The sequence below is a fragment of the Saimiri boliviensis genome, chromosome X (genome assembly GCF_048565385.1).
Source record: "Saimiri boliviensis isolate mSaiBol1 chromosome X, mSaiBol1.pri, whole genome shotgun sequence".
Classification (NCBI taxonomy): Eukaryota; Metazoa; Chordata; class Mammalia; order Primates; family Cebidae; genus Saimiri; species Saimiri boliviensis.
The window spans coordinates 66,198,011-66,220,883 of record NC_133470.1 but is presented as its reverse complement, the minus strand read 5'-3'; the positions used below and the strand labels follow the sequence as shown (position 1 = coordinate 66,220,883).

The 22,873-nt window shown below is 39.6% G+C and overlaps 2 protein-coding genes and 1 long non-coding RNA gene across 6 annotated transcripts in view; all 3 read right to left on the bottom strand.

Annotated features, from left to right (window-relative positions):
* ATP7A (ATPase copper transporting alpha) overlaps nt 1-10,369 on the bottom strand; it is a 151,490-nt gene extending 141,121 nt beyond the window's left edge. For 3 of the 4 annotated variants that reach the window (XM_074391668.1, XM_074391669.1, XM_010347351.2), the window contains exon 1: nt 10,160-10,369. The gene's annotated coding sequence lies outside the window, so the exon portion shown is untranslated. The other variant, XM_074391670.1, reaches the window with a different exon arrangement.
* Nucleotides 10,370-14,420: 4,051 nt separating this feature from the next.
* COX7B (cytochrome c oxidase subunit 7B) lies at nt 14,421-21,564 on the bottom strand. Its single transcript, XM_003936848.3, has 3 exons — nt 21,416-21,564; nt 17,966-18,090; nt 14,421-15,569 (listed from the first exon to the last, which is right to left on the bottom strand). Exons 1-3 carry the CDS (start codon nt 21,456-21,458, stop codon nt 15,489-15,491), a joined length of 249 nt encoding a protein of 82 aa, XP_003936897.1. The 5' UTR covers nt 21,459-21,564; the 3' UTR covers nt 14,421-15,488.
* LOC141582673 (uncharacterized) lies at nt 16,068-17,959 on the bottom strand. The gene is made up of 2 exons (XR_012515555.1): nt 17,455-17,959; nt 16,068-16,177 (listed from the first exon to the last, which is right to left on the bottom strand). It is a non-coding gene; the product is annotated as an uncharacterized LOC141582673 (long non-coding RNA).
* Nucleotides 21,565-22,873: the final 1,309 nt, after the last annotated feature.

The following is a 22,873-nucleotide window of genomic DNA, read 5'->3' as shown; positions in this document are numbered from 1 at the left end:
CATTGTTAGCTCTCAGATGCCCAAGTCAAATAGCTGCAGTTAAGTTTATCTTCCTCATATTTAGACAAGGAAAACACAATACTGTTAATGAAACGCAACTAGGGCCGATGCCTCACCCCTGTAATTCCAGCACTTTGGGAGGCCAAGGCAGGCGGATCATGAGGTTGAGTTAGAGACCAGCCTGACCAACATGGTGAAACCCTGTCTCTACCAAAAATGTAAAAATTAGCCAGGCGTGGTGGCGCATGCCTGTAGGAGGCTAAGGCAAAAGAATTGCCTGAATCCAGGAGGCGTAGGTTGCAGTGAGCACTGTAGCCTGGGCGACAGAGCAAGACTCTGTCACAAAAAGAAAAAAGAAAGAAAGAAAGAAAGAAAGAAAACACAAGTAGAAACAAAAGCTAGGCAAATGTATAGTTTTGCTTTAATACATTTCTGATGACATTCTACCAACCATCACAGAATACATTTATTTCTCTTTCCTTGCCTAACCTCTTTTTATTTCTCCCAACCTTTCCTTGGACCTCCTGTGCAAATTGCTTAACTGATAGAAGTGTTACTGACCTTAGCCACTCAGTCTGAGTATCATTTTATTGCCTATAGAGTTGTGTCACTGAGAAAACTTACCATAAAATTCTAAACATAAACATAAAACTTACTATAAAATTCATTAGAAAAACAAAAAAAAATTAATAATAAAATTCATTAGAGTGGAGATGAGATCAAACCAAGGTAGTATGACCCCAAAGCCCCAAACCCTCTCCAAAACAGTATATCCAAAGGACTTTTAGAGGGACTTAAATAGTTCTTCAAAGCATTCAAAAGATGGTCCACATTTATCACTTGCAATGCTCCTCCCCAACATAAAATCTCTACTACAGTCAGGCAAGTTCCTTCACTAATTGCCATACAGTCCATGATCTTACCATTTATTTCTATGACTTTGTTTAGAACTGGTCCCCTCGCCTAGAATGTTTTCTTGCACATATTTAAGTCTTATTACTTCACTATTTTGTAAGCTCCACAAAAGCAGGACCATATCTCCTCTGTTCACTATCATATCACCAGTGAACATGGTAGCTACTCAATAAATCACTGTTGAGGCCAGGCACAGTGACTCATGCCTGTAATCCCAGTACTTTGGGAGACCAAGACTGGCAGATCATGAGTTCAGAAGATCAAGATCATCCTGGTCAACATGGTGAAACCCCATCTCTACTGAAATACAAAAAATTAGCCGGATGTGGTGGTGCATGCCTGCAATCCCAGCTACTTGGGAGGCTGAGGCAGGGGAATCACTTGAACCCAGGAGGCGGAGTTTGCAGTGAGCCGAGACCGTGCCATTGCACTCCAGTGTGGCGACAGAGCAAGCCTTTGTCTTAAATAAATAAATTACTATTGAGTAAGTAAATGAACTGATGTCCGTCCCACCTCCTTCATGAAAAATCATGTCAAATACTCCTAGCCACTTTCTTTTTAAATTCCAAATACCCTAGAATCAGTTTCATAGTTTAGTAGTACCTAATTTCTCTCTGCTTGGTATTAAACTTATTTCTCTTGCTAGACGTGGGAGCATATGCCTTATGCTTCTTTGTATAGCTCACCATAAACATTGGATATACAATAAGCACACAATAAAAATTTACTAATCGAAATGTTGACATGCTTTGTAAAAATTGAATTTACACACAACTTTGTAAGAATGCAGCTGTTTTCAGAGTAGGTTAGACATACATAAAGGCCTTTTCCCTTGCTTACACTGTCTCACAACTTATTCAGTAGAAGTATGGTTCAGCATTTGACAATTAGGGAATGTGGAACATCTCAATGGCCCAGAGCCTGTGGCTAATTACAGAAGCAGATTGTTATGAGTCTTCTTGATAGGAAAATAAGATGAGTGCATCACAGTGATTTGATTTGCCAGCTGTCATAATGAGATTTAAGATGCCATGTTAGCATATGAAGGTATACTGTAGGCTACTGGGCCCTCTCAATCTGAGTTTTCCATTTTCTTTCTTTCTTTCTTTCTCTCTTTCTTTCTTCTTTCTTTTCTTTCTTTTCTTTCTTTCTCTCTCTCTCTCTCTCTCTCTCTCTCTTTCTCTCTTTCTCTCTTTCTCTCTTTCTTTCTTTCTTTTGAGACAAGGTCTCACTCTGTTGCCCAGGCTGGAGCACAGTGGCACAATCTCAGCTCACTGCAGCCTCAACCTCCCAGGCTCAAGCAATCTCCCCACTTTAACCTCCCCAATAGCTAGGACTACAGGCCCACACCACCACACCCAGCTGTTTTTTGTATTTTTTTTGTAGACATGGGGTTTCACCTAGTCGCCCAGGCTGGTCTGAAACTTCTGGGTTCAAGCAATCTACCCACCTTGGCCTCCCAAAGTGCTGGGATTACAGGCGTGAGCCACCACACCGGCCAATTATCTATGGTGTAATTTAGAAATTAAATATTGGGCCAGGCATGGTGGCAGGGCCAGAAGCAGTAGCTCAAGCCTGTAATCCTAGCACTTTGGGAGGCCAAAGTGGTCAGATCACTTGAGGCCAGGAGTTGGAGATCAGCCTGGCCAAGATGATGAAACCCTGTCTCTACTAAAAATAAATAAATTAGCCAGGTGTGGTGGCACACACCTGTAATCCCAGCTACTTGGGGGGCTGAGGCATGAGAATCACTTGAACCTGGGAGGCGGAGGTTGCAGTGAGCCAAGATTGTGCCATTGCAACTCTACCCTGTGCTACTCTGTCTCCAAAAAAATTTTCTAAAGAGAATTTAAATATTGCTTGCAAGTATTGATTGATTACTTTATTGTTCCTGTAGTCTACTAAATTTATAGTATAGCAAAACTATAATTTATAATTTTATTACATAGTATGCTAAAATTACTTTTACAGTAAATAATATATTAAAATATTAAAGGTTAACTACATTTTATTGCATGTTTACTATCTGCCAGACACTGTTCTTACAGCTGTACATGTATTAGATCATTAATAATCCTGCAAGACAGGTACTGCTATCATCCCCATTTTACAAATTTGAAGGAACTGAGGCACAGAGGGGTATGAAATCTGCCCAGTGTCATACAAGTAGTAAGCAGAGGGGCGGAGATCCCACCCAGACCGTTCAGAACCTAGACTGAGCCAGACAAGACAGGCTCTTTTTTTTTTCCATACAAGACAGGGTCTCGCTCTGTCACTCTCTTACCCAGGCTGGAGTGCAGTGGCGTGATCTTGGCTCACTGCAGCCTTAACCTCCCAGGCTCAAGGGATCCTCCCACCTCCATCTCCTGAGTACCTGGGACTACCAGCATGTGCTACCATACTCAGCTAATTTTTGTATTTTTTATAGAGATAAGATATCCCTTTCTTGCCCAGGCTGGTCTTGAATGTCTGGACTCAAGCAATCTGCCTGCCATGGCCTCCCAAAGTGCTGGGATTATAGGCATGAATGACTGGGAGGCAGAGGCTACAGTGAGCTGAGATCACACCATGGCACTTCAGCCTGGGTGTCAAACCGTGACTCCATCTCAAAATAAATAAATAAACAAAAATAAACATTAGGTGTTTTAGCATATCTTTTTTTTTTTTTTGAGACATGGTTTTACTCCCCTTTGCCCATGCTGGAGTGCAGTGGTGCAATCTCGGCTCACTACAACCTCCGCCTCCTGGGCTCTAGTAATCCCCCTGCCTCAGCTTCCCAAGTAGCTAGGATTACAGATACACACCACTACACCCAGTTAATTTTTGTATTTTTAGTAGACAGGGTTTCACCATGTTGCCGAGGCTTGTCTCGAACTGCTGACTTCAAGTGATCTACCCACCTCGGCCTCCCAAAGTGCTGGGATTACAGGCATGAGCCACAGCACCTGGCCTAGCATATATTTGGCTAATGTAATTAGCTAAAAACAAAATGATGGTTCCTTACTTTTGAGATTAGCTTAAAAATTACCAAGGAAATTATGAGCTACCAATATCTTAATCAATTAATCACAAAATCAATTTGCTCATTCACACATTAAAAGACAAATGAGTATTTCCCATTTTAAAGCAAACAAGGAACTTAATTCCAATACACCTACTTTGCTCAAATGTCTATGTACTTTTAAAAATACAGCTCCTTTATGTTAGGTAAGAGCACAGGTTCTGAATCCAAGGCTAACTAGATCTAAATCCCAGTTTAACCACTTGCTAGGTTTGGGAATAAAATTTGGACCTATGAAAGAGTATGTGTACTCTTACCAAAATGCAAACAATAAAGTACCAGAGCTATTTTTCACACCAGATAGAGGAACAGTTCTGGTCACCTTCACTTATATGCATCCAAAAAAAAAAACAGTAAAAGAGTCATGGTCCCATGACTTATTACTTGCCCTTAAGTTAAGAAAAAGGAATCTAAAAAGAGAAAAAAAAAAAAAAGAAGAAGAAGAAACAGGAATCTGTGGGTTATTTTTGTAATAAACACAGTGGACAAACTCTTAAGCAATTCTAATCATACCATGGCACTCAAGGTCAAATAATATTCTGTACTAAATAAATTATCTATTTTTCCCATCATCACTCAAAGAACTTAGGGCTCTAAAACTATCTGAAGGCTATAAAGATTTCTGTGGCCAAAATTAATCCTATTATGACCTAAGCAGAAACAAATGTGCAAAATAAACACTTTGCTTTAGATGAACAATAGTTGAGGATATATGATACCAATCTGATTACTAATAACATAAGAAATGCATTTACAGTTGTGATTAGAAATTAATAACAAGATATTGTAGCTAAAATCTGAAGTAAAAAGTAGTATTTAGAATTAACAGCAAAATAGAAGCAAGCATTTATTGGTCAAAATGAAGCTGGCTTTTCCTTCAGGCCAATGGTGTAAAATCATAAAATTATAAAAAATTATAAAAAAGAATGTGGGCCAGGAATGATGGCTCACTCCTGTAATCCCAGTACTGAGGCTGAGGCTGAGGCAGGCAGATCACTTAAGCCAGGAATCCAAGACCAGCATGGGTAACATGGTGAAACTCATTCTCTACTAAAAATAAAAAAAATTAACAGAGCATGGTGGCACATGCCAGCTACTTGGGAGGCTAACGTAGGAAGATAACCTGAGCCCAGGAGGCAGAGGTTGCAGTGAGCTGAGATCATGCCATTGCAGCACCCCAGGCTGGGTAACAGAACAAGGCCCTGTTTTTTTTTTTTTTTTAAAAAAAAAAAAAAAAAAAAAAAAAAAAAACCAGGCGCAGTGTGTCACGCCTGTAATCCCAGCACTTTGGGAGGCCAAGGCGGGTGGATCACGAGGTCAAGAGATCAAGACCATTCTGGTCAATATGGTGAAACCCCGTCTCTACTAAAAATACAAAAATTAGCTGGGCATGGTGGTGCACGCCTGTAGTCCCAGCTACTCGGGAGGCTGAGGCAGGAGAATTGCTTGAACCCAGGAGGCGGAGACCCAGGAGGTGGAGGTTGCAGTGAGCCGAGATCGTGCCATCACACTCCAGCCTGGGTAACAAGAGCGAAACTCCATCTCAAAAAAAAAAAAAAAAAAAAGAAAGAAAGAAAAGAAACTGGCTGTATGCAAATAATTTAATATTATTGTTTTAATAATATAATCCATTCATTAACAATTAATACATATACTTTAATAATTTACTTTAATAATTAAAATAATATTAATAAATTTATAAGTCTTAGAGCAAACAATTTTATCATCATCAAAAAAGTTAGATTTCTTCTCTTATTCCTACCACAACAAAGGAGATTACACTTAGAATTATTTAACAGCTAAGCTTTTGTTAGCTCAAGGATCAACTCTTAAGTATCCTCACGACACTGTAGGTCAGCTACAAGTTTATCCTAAATAGTTCTGAGAATTTTCTTTAGAGGGCTTTCCACTTTTAACTTCTTTCTCTCTGTTCTTATATCTCTGTTGACAGTTTCTCAGGTCTTAACAGAAGCTCTTTTAATGCTTTCCCTCCTGAGTGGCAGGTAGCACACTTCAGGTGAACACTCAAGAAAGGCGGGTGTTGAACAATGAGAACACATGGACACAGGGAGGGGAGCGCTACACACTGGGGTCCGTTGGAGGGAAATGGGGGAGGGGCGGGGGGGTGGGGAGGTGGGAAGAGACAGCATGGGGAGAAATGACAGATACAGGTGAGGGGACGGAAGGCAGCAAAGCACACTGCCATGTGTATACCTATGCAACAATCTTGCATGCTCATCACATGTACCCCAAAACCTAAAATGCAATAAAAAAAAAAAGAACACTAAAAAAAAAAAAAAAAAGAAAGCAGAAACCATTTTCTTCACAATTCCAAGCAGTATACAATGAGTGCTCTGCAAACTCTCAAGTGGGAGTAAGGGAGGGAAGTAATTCAGATATTCTTCCGTCCGTATCTGCTTTGATTGAGACATTAATTGCACATGCAAGATCAGCAGCAATTATGAGGGCACAAAACAAAATACATTACCTTTTTTTTTCCCAGCTAAGTACTTTATTTTTTCAGTTAACATAACCAGTCCAGAGTACAGCATACTAAATCACAAAGTACAAATCGAAAGAAGTGAACACCTTTACTAAGTTACAAAACTTTGACAAATCACTATGGCACTCTTTAATATAATTAAACCATATTTTTTGTTGGGGTCATGTTATCTTACTGGTAATTTTCACTCCAAAAACATTTAAGTACCAAATAAAAACACTGGTCTTTAATGGTGGTTTATAGCAGAGCAAGTTATTTTATACAAAATATGTTTTAAAACTACACAATTTCTCCAAGTGAGTTCCCTTGTGCAAGCTGTTGAAGTGTACAGCAGCAGGGTGTCTTTAGGAGGCTCTGCTCTGTTCTTAGCTTGGTCCAAAGTCAGATGGAGAAAACACCTTACCTTTTTACAAATAAAATCAACTAAGGGTCTGGGCACAGTGGCTCACACCTGTAATCTCAACACTTTGGGAGGCTGAGGCAGGAGGATTGTTTGAGGCCAGGAGTTTGAGACAAGCCTGGACAACACAGTACAATGCTGTCTCTACGAAAAATTTAAAAATTAGCTGGGAGTGGTGGCACACGCCTGTAGTCCCAACTACTCAGGAGGCTGAGGTGGAAGAACTGCTTGGGCCTGGGAGATCGAGGCTGCAGTGAGCTATGATGGCACCACTGCACTCCAGCCTGGGTGACAAGCCCCATCTCTAAAAAATAATTAATTAATAAGTAGCTGGGCATGGTGGCATGCACCTGTGTTTCCAGCTACTTGAGAAGCCAGAGGATCATTTGAGCCCAGGAGATTAAGGCTACAGTGAGTTCTGATTGTGCCACTGCACCCTAACCTAGGCCACAGAGTGAGGCCCTGTCTCTAAAAATAAATAAATACATAGATAAATAATAACAATAATATCTTTTTTAAATAATAATAAAATAAGGTTAATGGTCAGTCTAAAACAATATCCCTACAATATGAAATAACCCATTTATTTCAACTGGTAAATTGTTAAAAATGTACTCCTGATTACAGATCTGAAAAACTGGACTTCTACACTAGAGATTAATAGTAAAAATAGGTAAAATTATTTATTCATCCTTGAGACATAGCTGTTATGATTCCAAACATGGACAGAAAATATGGTACACAAGTACACATAACTGGCTCAAAATGGGGTATTTTACCCTCATTTCCTTCAAAGAAAGAAGTATCTGTGAAAACTGATGTAGTCTACCAATATCTCATACATTTGGGCTCATAAAAATTAGGAAATCACTTCAGTTTGCAAACAGTGCTAGTGCTTCTATGAACTCAGACAAATCTCTCCTTGCAATTTACTTTCCCAACAGGCAAATGAAGATTATTTTCACTCATCAGGATGTCAAAAGTCTTGATTAATAAAGTTTGCCAAAAGCTTTTAAATATATGGATAAAAGCAGTTATAATAAGGAATTTATTTTTTAAAAATGTATTCCCTTTAGCGCCCTCACAGAAGTGAAGGTTGAAGTGTGTTAGCTGGGGTTATTTTGCACTCTTTTCTCTCTTATTTTGTAAACACATTTTACTGTTTCTGCATGTATTTTTCAAAGAAAATCAACCTTCTGCATTAGAGAATAGAGATGTTAACCCATCCTTTGGAGGAATTCCTGTTTAACCTTATCTTGAGGGCAGGAATCAAGAAGATCCGTCTAAAGCTGTGATCAGAAAAGAATAATTCTTATCAAGTTAAGAAGACCAATAAAGAGAAATCAATTTAGAGGAAAAAAGGAAAAGCAGATATTCCTTGGGGAAAACATGGACCAGGTTCTCACTTCAGAAAATGTTATTCATTCCCAACAATTTAAAAACCGATTCCAATTTATATTTAAGGCACAACACTCAATCAGAAATAAAGTGTAGCAAGTTTTACATTATTTTCTCTTTTAGATTTGAGTTTACATCAGAATTAAGCCTCATAGATTAACATTGTTTTTGTCATTTCCATGTATTTTTTCCCCTGTATAAGCTTTTTTATTGGCAGGATGGCAGTTGGATACGTCTGTGAGCTGACTAGCTTTTTGTATTCTATATTTTTTCTGATTTTAATCAGTAACATCTTGGAAGATGTGACTGTTAGACATGGGGATAGTGACACACAGTGTGTTACTGGATGTCGGACAACTTTCCAGACACCCACACAGCTTTGCTCACATTATTTCTTCTATCTGGACTGTCTTCCTCTTCCTCCATTCCTGCAAAGCTAAACCGTATCTATTTTTCAAGGCCCAGTTCACATTCTCCCTTCCCTGCACTCTCATAACACTTCCTCTTTCTAATATATAATGTTAGTGAGATTTTTTTAATGTTTAGGTAATCGCATATCTTTCTTTCCTATTATACCAAGACCCTCAAGTACAAAAAAAAAAAAAAAAACCTCTCATGTCATGACCTTAGACACAAGAAAATTTTAAATATAATAAGATGTCAGTTCAAAATAACCATTAAATAGGATGCAATAAGCAACCAAGTAACTCAGTCAGTGGGGCTACTAGAAACCATTGTTTTCAAGGCTGAATTCAACAGACTCAATTCAGACTCAATTGTATGTAAACGCTTTTTTGTCTCTTGTTTGGAGACAAAGTTTTGCTCTTGTAGCCGAAACTGGAGTGCAACGGCTTGATCTCGGCTCACTGCAACCTCCATAGGTTCAAGCAATTGTCCTGCCTCAGTCTCACAAGCAGCTGGGATTACAGGAGCCCACCACCACACCCAGGTAATCTTTGTATTTTTTGTAGAGACAGCGTTTCGCTGTGTTAGCCAGGCTGGTCTCAAACTCCTGACCTCAGGTGATCCACCTGCCTTGGCCTGCCAAAGTGTTGGTATTACAGGCGTGACCGCACCCAGCCTACTGTATGTAAACTCTTTTGAGGTCAGGAACTCTGTCTCATTTCTTGTGCATCGCTCCCCCAACTGCACCCCGCAAAATAATAACCTCATTATCATCTAATTCAATGTTCTGCACATATTAAGTCTCAATACAAAGCCATACTGTTGTAGATAGTCTGTGATTAAAACAAAGATTAGATCCTGGAAAAATGCTGAATTATGAAACGGTAAGTATGCTTAAGAGAATCTCAAAGTCTACAACGAAGAAAGTGTCAAAGATAAGATGCTACAGGGTTGGACAAGAATGGAGAGTAACTTTACTGGAAAGGGGGCACAATGAACAAAACTAAGTGGAAACAAGAGTGTTCTCTCAGTTTACCTTATGCTCCCCGAGCAAGACAAGAAGCCAAACACCTGTTTCAATTATTATTTCATCAATTATGGTCATTTTAGTAACCTTGGTTTCCAAAGCATAACGAGGTGTCACTAAGCAAAGACCCCAGTCCATGAGATTTCCAATACCGACCACAAACTTTATTGTACCCTCAATTAATTGGTTAACGTAGGCCTTGGATGATCAGGACACTCCCTCCAAGAGGGTACAAGAGAGCGACACAGATCAGAATTTAATATCCCCTCGTCTATCCCCTGTTAGGAGAGGTAAAACATAAGTGTAGTAAATACCTGAATTGTGAAGAAGTGAGACTTCCGAGACTGCCTCAGACTAACATGACCTTCTTATCACACTCGAACTACAAACTGACAGCACAGAAGACCCCCTCTAGGAGAAAGGACGACGGGAAGCCAGTGTAGGACTTACCCGTTTTCTCTATCCTATGGTTAAACCTCCGGAGCTACGCAGACCGTGGCAGCGATAAATCCACGTACGCAGGCTCCAACAAAGCTCACACAATCGGAGAAGTTACACTAGCCGCGGCTGCGGCGGCAGCAACAACTCCTCCCTCCGCTTCTCGTTTCCCACTCTCCGCCGCCGCGACCAGCCGCCTTCACCCCTCCCTCCCTCGACTACTCCAACTTCCGGGTGATGCCCCTGCCGGAAGCAGGGCCGCCACGGGAAAGAGAGAGACAGGTCACGTGAAAAGGAACGCAAGGTCTAGAGACAAGCTTCTCCCGCCCCCTGCTGCCCCCGGGCCGACACGCAGCCTCTGGTGGGTCTTTGTTAGGGTAGGAATCCGCTACCCCACCCCGCCTCCACGACAAAAACAAAACTAGAAAACCCATACTAAAATAGTGCCTTTGTCATCTGTAGTTTCCTAACCTCAGGCCAAGTTGTAACATAAAAGCTCCTTATAAGTCATCTTCCACATAGTTCATCTTTGCCCAGCATGAAATTAGCGTGCATCTGTTAGACGGTGTTAACTTGCTTCCGGTAGACCGTGCACTGTAGCCTAATTCCAGTTGTAAATGCCAGAGCGATGAACTTCCCCTGGTCCCTCCACTGAAAAATGACATCAAGAGGAAATTTTTTATAAATTCATAATTTATATGTGTTGAGGGGGCAGGGACGTCACCTCACCACCTTCATGTCGCCATTCAGAGCTCTGACCTACTCCCCCATTTATTCACTCGTCCATCATTTTAAACACCTAGAAGACCAGTGACACAAAAATGTTAGTCTTTTATTTCCATGAGTTAATATAGAAATGAGATGCATAAAATGTAATACAATGCAGTAAGTGGTACAGAAAACGTTTGAGAAAAGGGTTTCATTTTATTCATGTTTTCCAACTTGACATTTTAAAAAGCAGGAGAAGTCTAGGATTTTTAAAACTATGAATATTAACAGTAAAAGAGGGAGAGGCTCCATCTCACTTATTTCAAAGCAAGATGTGGCCTTTTCATATTTCCTTTCATGAAGTATCTGTCATAAGATGTATAACAAAACTAATCACAGGACAGTTTGTATTTTCATCTGAAACCATTTGAACTCAGTTCCCACGGACGAGTATAGAGTCTAATAATGTTGCAGAAATCAAAATAGGACACAAAATACAAATATCAAGTAAATATTTGTAAAAGACTTAGAACAGTGTCTGGCACAAAGTAAGCATATTTAAGTGTTAAAATAATTTCCATCCTACCTATTGTCAAGTCCCTATTAAGCCTTGACAGGCAACATTTAAAATTACCCATAGATCTACATTTTAGGTCTGTGATTAAGTATTTCAGAATTATTCTCCCCCATCTATACCCATCCGCATAAATATAAAATTAGCCTCAGGACTCTGCCAATGTGCACAGCCTTAATTAAGATACAAACTCAGCCCCAAATTTAAAATCTTGAAAATCAGATCATATGAAATGAAGATGGCTTTTAAGTGGATTTCCAAATATTAGCAAGTTGGTTTGTAACTATTATTAACATTGTATTAAGCCTCCAAAAGAAATTCATTAAAAGGCAGGAACCAAAAATATAGCTTTATCAGAAGCAGAATACTAAATCTACTAGCTCACTAGTATTTTTATGTAAATATTAAAGTTTATCACTATGAGCTACAAGATCCTCTGCCAACCATGTATATCTTACTCACTTTAATATTTAACATAAAAACTTATATATATGTGTGTATATATATATATATATATATATATATTTTTTTTTTTTTTTTTTCTCACTGTCGCCTAGGCTGGAGTGCAGAAGTGTGATCACAGGTCCTTGTAACCTTAAACTCTGGGGCTAAAGTGATCCTTGCACCTCAGACTCCCAAGTAGTTGGAACTACGGACACACACCACCACACCTGGCTAATTTTTTATTTTTGTGTGTGTGGAGATGGGAGTCTCCCTTCGTTGTCTAGGCTGGTCTCGAACTCCTGGCCTCAAATGATCCTCCTGCCACAGCCTCCCAAAGTGCTGGGATTACAGGTGTGAGCCACCAGGCCCAGCCTAAAACTCTTATCTTTAAATGCATCATCCCTAATCCTCCTTACCAATGCACAAGCATAGAAGGGAATGTCTTTAAGAAGTAATCAGGTTTGCTGGAGGTTGAACAGAGCAGGTGCCCCTAAAATGCTTATAAAGTGTATTAATAACTCCAGTGACATTAAACCAGGAGGATGGGAACTCAACATCTGTACCTCTACAACTACCACAGTACCTATTTCTAGGTAAGTTAAATGAATCTAAAATAACAGAACACAGGTGCTAAAATAATCCTGTTCTAGAGTGAAATTAAGAATGGGATTTATAAAGTCCGGGCACAGTGGCTCATGCATGTAATCCCAGCACTTTGGGCGGCCAAGGCTGAAGGATCATCTGAGGTCCGGAGTTTGAGACCAGCCTGACCAACATGGAGAAACCCCCTCTCTGCTAAAAATACAAAATTAGCCAGGACTGGTGGCCCATGCCTGTAGTCCCAGTTACTTGGGAGGCAGAGGCAGAATCGCTTGAACCCAGGAGGCAGAAGTTGTGGTGAGCCGAGATCGCGCCATTGCACTCCAGCCTGGACAACAAGAGCAAAGATCCGTCTCAAAATAAATAAATAAATACATAAAAGAATAGGACTTATGAGGTCAGGCACTATGACTCATGCCTGTAACTCCAGCACTCTGGGAGACCGAGGCAGGTGGATCGCCTGAGATCAGTTCAAGATCAGCCTGGCCAACTTGGCGAAACCCTCTCTACTAAAAATACAAAAATTAGCTGGGTGTGGTGGTGGACGCCTGTAATCTCAGCTACTCAGGAGGCTGACTCAGGAGAATCCCTTGAACCCAGTAGGCGGAGGTTGCAGTGAGCCAAGATTGCACCACTGCACTCCAGCCTGGGCAACAGAGCGACTTTGTCTCAAAAAAGCAAAACAAAACGAATGGGATTGCCAGGCGCGGTGGCTCATGCCTGTAATCCCAGCACTTTGGGAGGCCGAGGCAGGTGGATCACGAGGTCAAGAGATCGAGACCATCCTGGCCAACATGGTGAAACCCTGTCTCTACTAAAAATACAAAAATTAGCCGGGCATGGTGGCACGCGCCTATGGTCCCAGCTACTCGGGAGGCTGAGGTGAAAGAATCACTTGAACGCAGGAAGCAGAGGTTGCAGTGAGCCGAGATTGCACCACTGCTCTCCAGCCTGGCGACGGAGCAAGACTCCGTCTCAAAAAAGAAAAAAGAATGGGATTTATGACATTCACCCTAATTTAAAAATATTTCATAGCCATCCAAATCGAGTTTAAAGGATTGTCAATGCTTTTAAGGCAAATAACTTACCTAAATTCTTCAGACATACAGATACTTGAGGATAGAAGACTAATTTGACGACCTTGCAACTCTAGGTATAACTAAAACTCAAATTGATGTGCCGGTAAGTTGAGAAAATTTGGGGGAAAGCACTAGGCTCTGAGAGGACTAGGAAAGCTCCCAGGTCAGTATATATTGTGATAAAACGAAAAAAAATGCTTCATTTCTAGTAGTGGTCATAGTAGTTTTAGAATTAATCATCAGGACAAGATTAACTACAAAATTAAGTTGAAGAAGTTTGTTCAAAGATACTACCACTACCAAGTTTTATCACACAAAGCAACATATAATTTTGGTGGCAAATGGACACACAAAACATTCTAAATTGTCATATAGATGACAACTATCACTTACCTGAGTACTACAAATCATACTGAAACTGCCTCCACATCTTGAGAAAGTGTTAATTCAGTGACAAAAAGGTATATAATTGAAGGTTGACACTTCCTTAAATACATGTCTATTTTACTTCAATATGTCTTGGGGTTATATGCATTTGAATAGTACCATTTTGAACATTCTAAATACGAAATATCATAAAGTGTTGGTTCAAATTAATCAAGTGATACAATATGGTTACTAAGCGTGCAACTTAATTTACAATGATGCTTGATTTTTCCTATTCAAATAAAATCACTGACTTTGGTCCATTTGATGAGAAACTAGGACATATGCCATGGCAGCATACTTCTAGCATTCTATGTAATAAGCAAAAAATAATTTAGCTAACATAGATGGGTTACTTGACTGAAATTCCACTTTCTGCTTACTTGATCACTATCAAGAAATCTACCAGAATACAGCTCTCAGCCAAGAAAGTAATGAAATATGTGGAGCAGGTATTGTTTTTATTCAGGTAACATACATAAAATCCAATGTTATATACTAAACTCAAGATAATCCACAAATCCAAATACTGTTATATCAATAGGAGAGGTGACTGATAGTAGATAAGTGGGAACAGACTGCATTTGATAGATTCTTTAATATCATAAACATCCATAATAGTATGATTTAAAAAAAAACAAACAAGAGCTATAATCAAAATGAATATGTCAAAACAGCAAAGGAACTAGTACCTAGTATTCAAACAGGCTAGGAGTTCATTTTATAGGACCACTCTTCCCTTGGGTCTGGTGACTCTAAGTTCTCTAGGCAGAAGTGAAAAGGAGTTAATAATGCTAATTCCAAGTATAAATACACGAGAGGCAGACAGAATAGGCACAGCCAAAATCCGGGCCAAATTTTTGGCTCAAAGGTGATCTAAAATAGTTATGTGATCAGTTATTTACAAACATAATTTCAGCTTACTGAAAGTTGACTTATGAAGTTGGCTTCCAGGTCAAAAGCAACTTTTCCTTTCACATTACCTCATAAAAGCTATTTAAGAGCCGGGTGCCATGGCTCAACACTTTGGGAGGCTGAGGCAGGTGGATCACCTGAGGTCAGGAGTTCAAGACCAGCCTGACCAATATGGTGAAACCCTGTATCTACTAAAACTACAAAAATTAGCTGGGTGTGGTGGCATGCACCTGTAGTTCCAGCTACTTGGGAGGCTGAGACAGGAGAATCGCTTGAACTCTGGAGGCAGAGGTCGCAGTGAGCCGAGATGGTGCCATTGCACTCTAGTCTGGGGGAAACAGTGAGACTCTGTCTCAAAAAAAACAAAAACAAAAAAACCTATTTAAGAAGTGGCACAGCATTTGACTTTAATATTAATACAAAGGTTAAAGTGATCAAGCCTGGTTTCATTTACAAAGAAACAAAACCTAAAATGAAGATTTCAAATATACTTTATTTCTTCAATAATGCCATATCTTAATGGGTACACAGTGCTTTAACTTGGCATCAATTATGAGCTGCTTTTTTCAACACTTCATTATTACACCAGCTGGGATTACTGCTGACTTTTCCATTCCTTTGGGGTGACTCTGCCAACCGGAGACAGGTTCCATTCTATTCCGATTTGTGTTGCTACCTGTAAGAATTAAAATGCTGTTAGTTATGTGCTTAAACCAGAGTACATTCTCCCTTGGAGACTATTTCTTGGAAATGACAGACATTCTGCTCTATAGGTTAAAAATACACAGAAACTCACCTGGGCCATATAGGCCAAACCTAATTGCTATCCTGATTTTCTAGAGCAGTGTTGTTGTTCAACAGAACTTCTTGAGCTGAAGGAAATGTTCTATATCTTCACTGTCCAAAACAGTAGTCACTAGCTACATGTGGTTACTGGCCACCTGGAATGTGACTAGTATCACTGAGGAAATGAATTTTTAAATTTTATTTTTCAAATTTATGCTTCACATTTCTATACTACCCCCTCAAAACATTGATTCCCTCAACCACAACTACCTAAATAACTGCCAGAGAGTGCTTTGTATTCTCTTTATCATTAAAGAACATTTCACCTCCAAAAGCTCTTCTGATCACACATCTGTTCAACATCTGTTTATCTTCTAATTAAGCACAGTTTCTTTCTTTTTTTTTTTTTGAAACAGTCTTGCTTTCTCCCCCAGCTAGAGTGCAGTGGCACACTGCAACCTCCACCCCTCCCCTACCCACCAAGTTCAAGTGATTCTCCTGCCCCAACCTCCCGAGTAGCTGGGATTACAGGTGCCCACCACCATGCCTGGCTAATTGTTGTATTTTTAGTAGAGATGGGGTTTCAACATTTTGGCCAGGCTGGTCCCAAACTCCTGACTTCAGGTGATCCGCCCGCCACAGCCTCCCAAAATGCTGGGATTATAGGCATGAGCCACTGTGCCCAGCCTAATCGCACATTTGAATATTATATTTGATTTCAAGATGATCAAAACAAAAATTTAAAAGGTCTATTTATTTAAATAAAGTTTCTTTATTAAGGTGAGGGTTAGTTTGTATGTTTTTAAACCAAGTTATGGATTAAGACTTCAAGACTCCCACTTTTAGCCATTAAGTAGTGACTAAAGAATAGATTGTCAAATTTAAGATGTAAAAAAACTAAAATATAAAAAGTTACATTACATCTCATCTGTCAAACCACGTAACAAAAAAATTACCAGTATAACTAAGGATGTTTAATTTGAAAAAGAAAATTTAGGAGACATGATAGCAATTTTCTATTATCTGATAGCTATTATAAGGAAGTAGGTCAGAATTTCTGTGTTACAATGAAATGATGGGTATGAAAAAAAGTCAGGGCCGGGCACAGTGGCTCACGCCTGTAATCGTAGCACTTTGGGAGGCCAAGGCAGGTGGATCACCTGAGGTCAGGAGTTTGAGACCAGCCTAGCCAACATGGTGAAACCCCATCTCTACTAAAAATACAAGAAAATGAGCCAGGCATAGTGTTGGGTGCCTGTAATCCCAGCTACTAGGGAGGCTGAGGCACGAGAACTGCTTGAATCCAGGAGGCAGAGCTGTAGTGAACTGTGATCGGGCTACTGCACTCCAGCCTGGGCGACACAGCAAGACTCCAACTCAAAAAACATTAAAAGTCAGATTTTAACTCACTATATGAACCTTTTAACAGCTACACAAGGCCGAGTGTGGTGGTTCATGCCTGTAATCCCAGCACTCTGGGAGGCCGAGACAGGCAGATCACTAAGTCAGGAGTTCGAGACCAGCCTGGCCAATATGATAAAACCCTGTCTCTACTAAAAATACAAAAATTAGCCAGGTACGGTGGCTCACACCGGTAATCCCAGCACTTTGGGAGACCAAGGCAGGCAGATCACCTGAGGTCAGGAGTTCAAGACCAGCCTGACTAACCTGGTTAAACCCCGTCTCTACCAAAAATACAAAAATTAGCTGGGCATAGTGGCAGGCACCTGTAATCCCAGCTACTCGGGCGGCTGAGGCAGGAGAAACGCTCAAACCTGGGAAGCAGAGGTTGCAGTGAGCCGAGATTGTGCTATTACACTCCAGCCTGGGTGACAGAGGGAGACTCCATCTCAAAAAACAAGACAAACAAAAAAAATGGGCATGGTGGCACGTGCCTGTAGTCTCAGCTACTCAGGAGGCTGAGGCAGAAGAATCACTTGAACCTGGGAGACGGAGACTCCAATGAGCCAAGACTGCACCACTGCACTCTAGCCTGGGTGACAAAGTGAGACTCCATCTCAAAAAAAAGAAAAAACACCAGCTACATAATATGGAAAGGGCTCCCTTGTGATCCACTAAGCAATATATTACTGGGAATGTTAAGAACAAAAGATGGATGAATGATGGGGGAAATTAATCCCTGTACTGGGTGAGTAATTAGATTACATAATCTCTCAAGTCCCTCCTAACTAAATATGTACACTACTGTGTTAAAATACTTTGAATGCACAGACTAAATGAGAATAAAAACATCTAAAATAGAAATTATCAATCAATAGTACTTACATATGTCCACATAGTAATACAGAAAGTGGCTCCACCAGCTAATATAGCATTACCATATTTGTCATGAAAATCAGGTGTACGATTCTGGTGGCTCTGCCTTGCCATTGTTTGCTGAATGCTTCGAACTTACAGGAAAAAAAAATACAGAAGCATTATTATCAATTGTCAGGAAAAGAGAACATATGTGATTGATACTGCCAATCAGGAAAGCCAGGGAAGTTAATTTTACAGTATTATGTAGTTCAATAAAATGTTAAAACATATTTTAGCTATTAATCAAGGTGAACCAATGTACTTAGAAATGCACCAAAAATAAGATTGACAGATGGATAGATATATGATAAAACAAATATAGCAAAATGTTAACTGTAGAATCTATGTGGTGGGTATATGGCTATTCATACAATTCTTCCAACTTTTCAGTATGTCTGAGAGTTTTCATAAATAGTGTCGGGGGAAAAAAAGCCAAGAATGAATGATGTAACATTCTCTACGAGGTAGTATTTGCATAACCCCTGAAACCTCAGCTCCCATTGATTAATTTGAATACTTATGACTTAAATTTTCATTAAAGTTTACTCAATGGAGCCCAACAACTTACAACATGCAAGGGTAAAGAAACTCAAATGAACTTCAAATTAAAGCACACTCAATGCTTATGATCATAAAATTATAGTAACAAAAAAACTTGCGGGCCGGGCGCAGTGGTTCACGCCTGTAACCCTAACACTTTGTGAAGCCGAGGTGGGTGGATCACCTGAGGTCAGGAGTTCAAGACCAGCCTGGCCATCATGGTGAAACCCCATCTTTAAAAAAAAAAAAAAAAAAAAAACTTGCCAAAACTAGAGTAATCTTGATTTGTAAAAAAATTAATAGGTGGGCACAGTGACTCACATCTGTAATCCCAATACTTTAGGAGGCCAACATAGGAGGATCGCTTGAGGCCAGGAGTTTCAGACCAGTCTGGGAAACATAGTGAGACCCTGTCTCCAGAAAAAAATTGAAAATTAAAAATTAGCTGGGCATGGTGGTACATGCACACCTGTGGTCCCAGCTACTCAAGAGGCTGTGGCTGGACAATCACTTGAGTCCAGAAATTAAAGGATACAGTGAGCTATGATCACACCACTGCACTCCAGCCTGGGTAACAGAGCAATTCTATCTCTAAAAATAAAAAATGAGACAAATTTAAAACTAATGAATATGGCACCATGCTAAAAGAAATGGGGTATATAAAAAAGTGTTAAGACACAAATCCTGTCCTCAAGTAACTTCTAGAGAATATTACACATGTAGACACAAATCAATATCGTACAAGGAAGCAGAATTAGCTAAGCACTTTTTTTGTTGTTGCTGTTGTTTTTTCCCTAAGACTAGAGTAGAACAAGGAAGTTCAATCTTTGACTGTGAGCAATCAATTGAGACAAACCAGTACCTTTAGATCAGCCTAGCTAAGCACTTTGAGTGGCAGACAGGATTTGGTTATAGAAATGTGAAATAAGGGAAATCTGAAAAAAGGCAGACATAGAAAAGTTCAGCATACTAGAAAACTAATTAAGTTTGGTTGAAGGACAAGGTGTATAGGTAAGTAACAGGGGATAAAACTAGAAAGGACCATGGAAGACCACTTTTTTTTGGTAGGCAGAGGGAGGTGGTAAAAGGTTTTGAGCAGAATGATCAACTCTGCTGTTATTATTATACTAGTAGAAAGAGGAGAAAAAATTTTAAAACGGCCCCTGGAGGAACTAAAAAGGAGGGCTTGGACAACAGCGAAACTCTGTCTCAAAAAAAAAAAAAGAAAGAAAGAAAGAAACTGACTGCAAGGTTGCCCATTCACTAGCAATTAATAATATAATGACTTCTATGTGGTACAATGAGTTACTTCGAGATAGTTATTTGACCATTATTGGATTTTCTAACTGCCTTACATAGCTTTCCATTTTCATGTTTTAGTCACACTGGGATAAGCAAATTTACAAACATTTCATAATATATTCCGCTCCAGAAAAGATAAAAAGTGGGCATGTGAATTCCACACTGAAAAAAACAAAAAATCTTTCCTGAGGTACAAAATGGCTCTAAAATTTGCTCAAAGAGCAAGAAATTAAGACTACCAAAAAATTCTGCAACATCTCATAACTTCAACACACTCATGTAACTCTGGTAGATATCATTAGACCTTTCCTCTGTGACAACTGTTTCATTACCACACATTCATGATCTCATATAATCCTCAACAACCCCATGAAGCAGGCATTATTTACAATTTAGGCATTATTTACAAATTACTTATTATACCAAGAAGGAAACTGAGATTGAGAGAGGCTAAATAAGTCATATGCACAAAGTAAAAGAAATAATACATGCTGCTTTTGGAATATAAAAATAGTCCAGCTAATATTTTGTGGTTATTTTCAAAGTTGCTTAACTGTTTAGAGCACAACCTAATAATATCCTCCAATGATTATGTTAAGTGAAAATCAAAAGAGGGCTAAACAAACTAAGTAGTAATTCAGGGGCATCTTGATTGTATAACAACTGCCCACGTTACCCAAGGTCACCTTCAGTGCAAATCAAGTACTAAAATTAATTTGTTCTCCTCAATCTGTTGCATTCTCACTACATAATGCTGGTCTGAAAATTCCCTGTACTTGCCGAACTTTTTGATAAGAAAAAATGACCAGGATTGCTCTCGAGACAGCTAATAGTATTTATTTATTTATGTAAGATGGGTCACTGCAACCTCCGCCGCCCGGGTTCAAGCGAGTCTCTTGCTTCAGCCTCCCAAGTAGCTGGGATTACAGGCGCCTGCCACCACGCCCTACTAATTTTTGTATTTTTAGTAGAGATGTGGTTTCACCATGTTGGCCAGGCTGGTCTCGAACTCCTGACCTCAGGTGATCCGCCCGCCTCGGCCTCCCAAAGTGCTGGGATTGTAGGCGTGAGCCATCGCGCCCGGTCAGCTAACACTGTTAACCCACAAATAACTTAAAAGCTGCATCGATACCATTTGGGTTGTTTCCTTGCAATTAAACCAGGTGAAGCGCTAGATTTACCGTTGCCGTCTATTACAATAATAGGAATTCGAGAAGATATTCTTCTATACAAGGTTAGGAGTAAACATATCCCTAAAGCTAAAATGTAGGACATCACTTAAGGAACGAGAGGTGTCTACCAAGAGTGTCCTTCCCTGAAATCAAAGGTTACTGAAGAATTAAAAAGCAGTGCTAGACTACCACTCTGATAACAGAAAGAGAGCTGAAAACCGAAAGAGAAACACTGGGTGATAAAGTCAGTAAGGACATCATCCCAACGACTTGGGACGAGATGGAAAACAGACAGCATTCAGATCAGAAGGCCGAGATGTTGGTACAGGGAAAGGACACGAGAGGCCGCGAGGACAAATTGATATAAGATTGTTGTAAACGATTTAGCGTAATTTTTGCTCACCTTGGAGACGACTTAGTGCGTTTTTGACCAAGGGAAACATCATGAAGGTGAAGATCGAACTGCAGCAACACAGCTGCTGCTTTAATGCAAATCCGCTTCAGGTACCCTTGAAGAGCGCTGAAAAACAAAATGGCTTTCAGCCGGGATCCGTAATGAGATTTGATAAAATTTCGCGAGATTTGTAAAACCTATAGTAATTGCAATCCCTTTTACCGCGAGGAAAAATAAAGGCCTTTTGGGAAATGTAGTTTCTGGCTCTTTAAAATGACGTTAGTGGTATTTAATGAAGCCTGAAAGAACTACTTGAAGCCAGGTTCAGAGCTCTATAGAGGGCAGCCGAGACACTGATCTTTGGCCGAATTGTCTAAGGCACTAGCTTCAAAATGGTGTTAAAGTTCCAAAAGCTTTGGTTTGGTATCGCCACACTACCTCTTTCTTCTTTCTGTTCCCCAAAACTTCCTTTACTTATTTTATTTTTTTTGGTCTGCTATTACTGCTATACTAATTGGCTTAGCTTTTAATTTTCAAATAACTTCAAGTTTAGAGAAAAGTTGCAAGAATAGTAAAATCTTCCGTAATATGTAGATAAATATGTGATAAAAGAAATTTAGAAAGCTGTTGATTGTAGAATCTTGGTGGTAGGTGTTTACAGTAGGCTTCTTTGAATTTTTCTGTATGTTTGGATATTTTCATAATAAAATATTGGGGGAAGAACTCTTGTATATCTATTACCTAGATACAGTAATTGGTAATATTTTGCCACTTGTGTTCTCTTTCTCCATATATATATTTGGGCGGGTTTTCTGAACCATTTGAGGATGACTTGTGTATATCATGTGCCTTTACCTGTTAATACTTCAGGATTCATTTTCAAAAAGGAGGAAATTAACTGACATGACCACATTACAGTTATCAAATTCAGAAAACTTAATATTGATATAATGCAGCTCATATTCCAATTTCACCAATTATTCCAAGATCTCTATCCAGAATTTGGTTCAGGTCCTTGCATTGAATTACTTGTCATGTGTCTGTAGTCTTATTTATTCAAGACAGGATCTCCCTCTGTCACCCAGGCTAGAGTCCCGTCGTGCAATCATAGCTCACTGAAACCTTGACTCCCAGGCTCAAGCAATCCCCCGACTTCAGCATGCTGAGTATTTAGGACCACAGGTGCGCACCACCACACCCAGCTATTTTTTTTAAAAAAAAGATGGAGTCTCACTATGTTCCCTAGGCTGGAAGTCTCCTTTAAAACTTAATTGTTCCTCAGCTTTTCTTTTTATTTCATGGCAGTATTTTTTTTTCTCACTACTGGTAAACTTTATTCTCTCAATTTTACATTTGGAGGAAATGGGGTGCAGAATTCTTAAGTGATCAAGATAAAGCTCAGACTAAGTCGAAGATCAGGCAATTATAAGTGACAAAACTAGTAATGGACCACCTTGTGCTCTGTAA

Bases quoted from the DNA above. Each gene is read 5' to 3' on its own strand.
- COX7B (XM_003936848.3), bottom strand. From the start codon at position 21,458: ATGATGTTTCCCTTGGTCAAAAACGCACTAAGTCGTCTCCAAG. The intron at 18,091-21,415 runs GTGAGCAAAAAT...TTTTCCTGTAAG, and splicing joins CGCACTAAGTCGTCTCCAAG to TTCGAAGCATTCAGCAAACA. The intron at 15,570-17,965 runs GTAAGTACTATT...TAATTCTTACAG, and splicing joins GTATTACTATGTGGACATAT to GTAGCAACACAAATCGGAAT.